The 3,020-nt window shown below is 31.1% G+C and overlaps 1 protein-coding gene across 1 annotated transcript; it reads left to right on the forward strand.

Moving 5' to 3' along the window:
* The first annotated feature begins 19 nt into the window (after positions 1-19).
* LOC118739291 lies at positions 20-2,721 on the forward strand. Its single transcript, XM_036470537.1, has 7 exons — positions 20-72; positions 172-259; positions 326-456; positions 524-634; positions 687-1,235; positions 1,318-1,480; positions 1,586-2,721. The coding sequence occupies exons 2-7, from the start codon at positions 226-228 to the stop codon at positions 2,059-2,061; spliced, it is 1,464 nt and encodes a 487-aa protein (XP_036326430.1). The 5' UTR covers positions 20-72; positions 172-225; the 3' UTR covers positions 2,062-2,721.
* The last annotated feature ends 299 nt before the right edge of the window (positions 2,722-3,020 follow it).

Consider the following 3,020-nt stretch of genomic DNA (forward strand, 5'->3'; position numbering starts at 1 on the left):
GAAATTGGTGGAAATGGAGAAATCATAACGCAATCTGCTCAGTATGATATATTAAGTGGAAATTTAGAACAGGTAAGAAATGATTTTCTATAATAGACATGTTTTTTACACGTATAACTTAAAGCTGTAACGACATTGACTGATCATAATACTACGATGTTGTTTTCCTAGATTGTCGAAACTCAATCAGGAGGAGATCAGCGATTAAAAGACTTATTAAAAGAGATGAATATAGAAGCCGCTTACGACAAGTTTTATGGTGATTGTTTTAGTTTTTAATAAAAATCTTTCATAATGGATAATGTTTTTACTGACCCATCTAAAGCTTCTGGAATCACATTTGACCGGCTGAAGTACATAAACTGTGACGACTTGGCGTTGGTATTTCCAGGGAACGAAAATATCGGTTATAGAGCAGAACTAAGGGAAAAAATAAGGCTTTGGAAGCACAATAACGTAATATATTTATTTATAAAGTTGTAACTAGTATAATTTGTTTGAATATTAACTATTTTCTTTTTAGTTTCCAGAAGAATCTGTTTCGACTCTAAGTATGAACTCAAATATCAAAAATTGGATTGAAAATCAACCTCTTGACTCGCCAGCTACCAATTCCACTTCGTCTGAAGTCACGGTAACGATTGTTTTTAAGCGGTGCTTTTTTTCTAAATTTAATTTTATTGTAGAGTGTAATTGACATGGTGAAAAACTCGAAAAGTGGCCAATCTCTATTAAGCTTATATAAAACGAAGCAAAAGTTAGATGCAGGTGATAGAAAAAGATTGCTTAACATTATTGTGGAAAACTTCTTCGATTTAAATTCGAAAAAGTACAAAATACCGCGTCCACATGAAATGAATAAATTGGCTGAAGAAATTGTAGCAATTTTTCCTACTGAAAATAAGGAAATCTATTACATATCTCGCAAGGACGCACGGAAAACCAATGCATCTGGTAATTTATACAATCGCTTCAATAACTTGAATCGCAAGCGCATAAGACTTGATAGCAACACGTCAGAGGAACAGAATGCATCTGAGAGGGAAACACTATGCTCCACTAATTACATTTCATTTAAGAATAAAATGTATTTTATGAGTGGTGACGAAAGCGATGCAATTAACTTATGGAGCGAGACATATAAATACCGGGTTAATCATATCCGTGATTTAAAAGACCTAACGTCAATCCTGGAAGAGTGGCCATTCTACAAACAAGCTACAGGACCAAAATTTGTACGTACTTAAACTTTTTTAAAACACACTAATGTAGTTACACTTACATGCGCATATTTTTATTTTTAATTTATGTATGTAGCTCGATTTTGACTTCCAAAAAATGTACCCAGACGAAAATTTCCACCTAATTAATAATTGGACAGATATGCGGAACCAACTTGGCCAACTTTATAAAGATTTGTTGAGGGATAAACAATATGTAGATCTTTTTGGGTCAGTAAGCAACGAATGTGTAAACGACAGTGAGTAACATATATATTATATACATACATATTTATGTGTACACGTTCATACATATAAATAAGATACTTTTTAAACTAAAATAATACTTTTCTTGTTAAATGTAGATTCCAAAGATTGCATTTTGATAATGCTGCTAAATGCTGTACTGAAACCCACATCACGATATGTTGCAGAAATTGATGGAAAGCGTGTTACTAGTAAAACTACTATTCGAGATGCTATGGACAGTTGCATTGTACATATTACGAATATAAATGATCTGGAATTTACGTACGCAGAGAAGGTAAAAAAATCGATGCACAGGAAAGAAAAAATTCAACCGTATCTTATTGTAGTAGGTTCAGATATAAAAAGTTTAACTGAGTTTTATGTAAATTATGGGGGAACTTTACAAAAATTTCACTCATTTATAGCTGCTTTAGACATTTGTTTTAAAGTATTTCATGTCCTTAACTTAGAGTATCCAAGAGAGTCATCTTTGATGTGGTATTTTTTGCAAAAACAAATTTACAAGATAACAACGGTCTATGACATAAAAAGCTCAGCTTTATGTGAATTTTTGACCTTATTTAAATCATAAATAAAAAATGAGTAAAGAAATCAAATGTTTTGCTTGTGATAGAGTTTTTATTGAACTCTCAATACTACTTAAACACTTTAAAGATGCTCATCGCTTGTCACGCAATAGTGACTTTCAATGTACTTTTTCAAATTGTAATCAATTATTTTCAAACCTGTATTGTTTTAAAAGGCATACCCAAAACCATTTGAAACATTTCACCGAAAGTGAGCTAATATCACCACAATCTAAAAGAACTAAGTTTGATATACCCTATGTAAACGATAGCGCTAAAATAGTTGCTCAAATAGCAGCCTCAACTAAACCTTCTTGCGATACTTGCGAAATTAAAGAAAGTAAGTTAAATGTATCAAAAAAATGTCAATCGTTTTTATTAGATTTACATACTAAGAGCAACATGACCAGAAAAGATGTTCTATCAATTCAGGATAGTGTGTCTGCGATAATTTTTAGCGTTGTGGAACCATTAAAAAATAAACTTTTTTGCTATACGCCTGAAAATGAAAGAAAATATATTATAGACTTAGTTAATTATTACGAAAACCCATTCAAAGACTTTCAAACCGAATATAAGTTATTCAAAAGCATTGAAGAATCAGACGAATTTTCAAAACCACAGTTTTTTAATATAAACAATGAATTGTGTGAAGTTATTATAAATAATAGACCAACTTTAAAAGCAGGTAATGTGTTTGGTTGCATAATGCCGATCAAATTTCAAATTCGAAAATTTTTCGAATTGCCTTCAGTTCTGGAAATTACTTTAAATAATATAAAAGACCTGGTTAATTCATCCTCAATCACGCATTTTATAAACTCTGCTTCGTTTAAAGAAAAGTTAAAGTTTTTTGTTGGTAAAACTATAATACCGTTTTTCATTTACATGGATAGCTTTGAAATTAATAATCCGCTGGGTAGTCATGCAAATATAGACAAAATTTGTGGTGTTTATTATATTT

Source organism: Rhagoletis pomonella, unplaced genomic scaffold (assembly GCF_013731165.1).
Source record: "Rhagoletis pomonella isolate Grant_MI unplaced genomic scaffold, Rhpom_1.0 Rhpom_scaffold_00005, whole genome shotgun sequence".
NCBI classification, from domain to species: Eukaryota; Metazoa; Arthropoda; class Insecta; order Diptera; family Tephritidae; genus Rhagoletis; species Rhagoletis pomonella.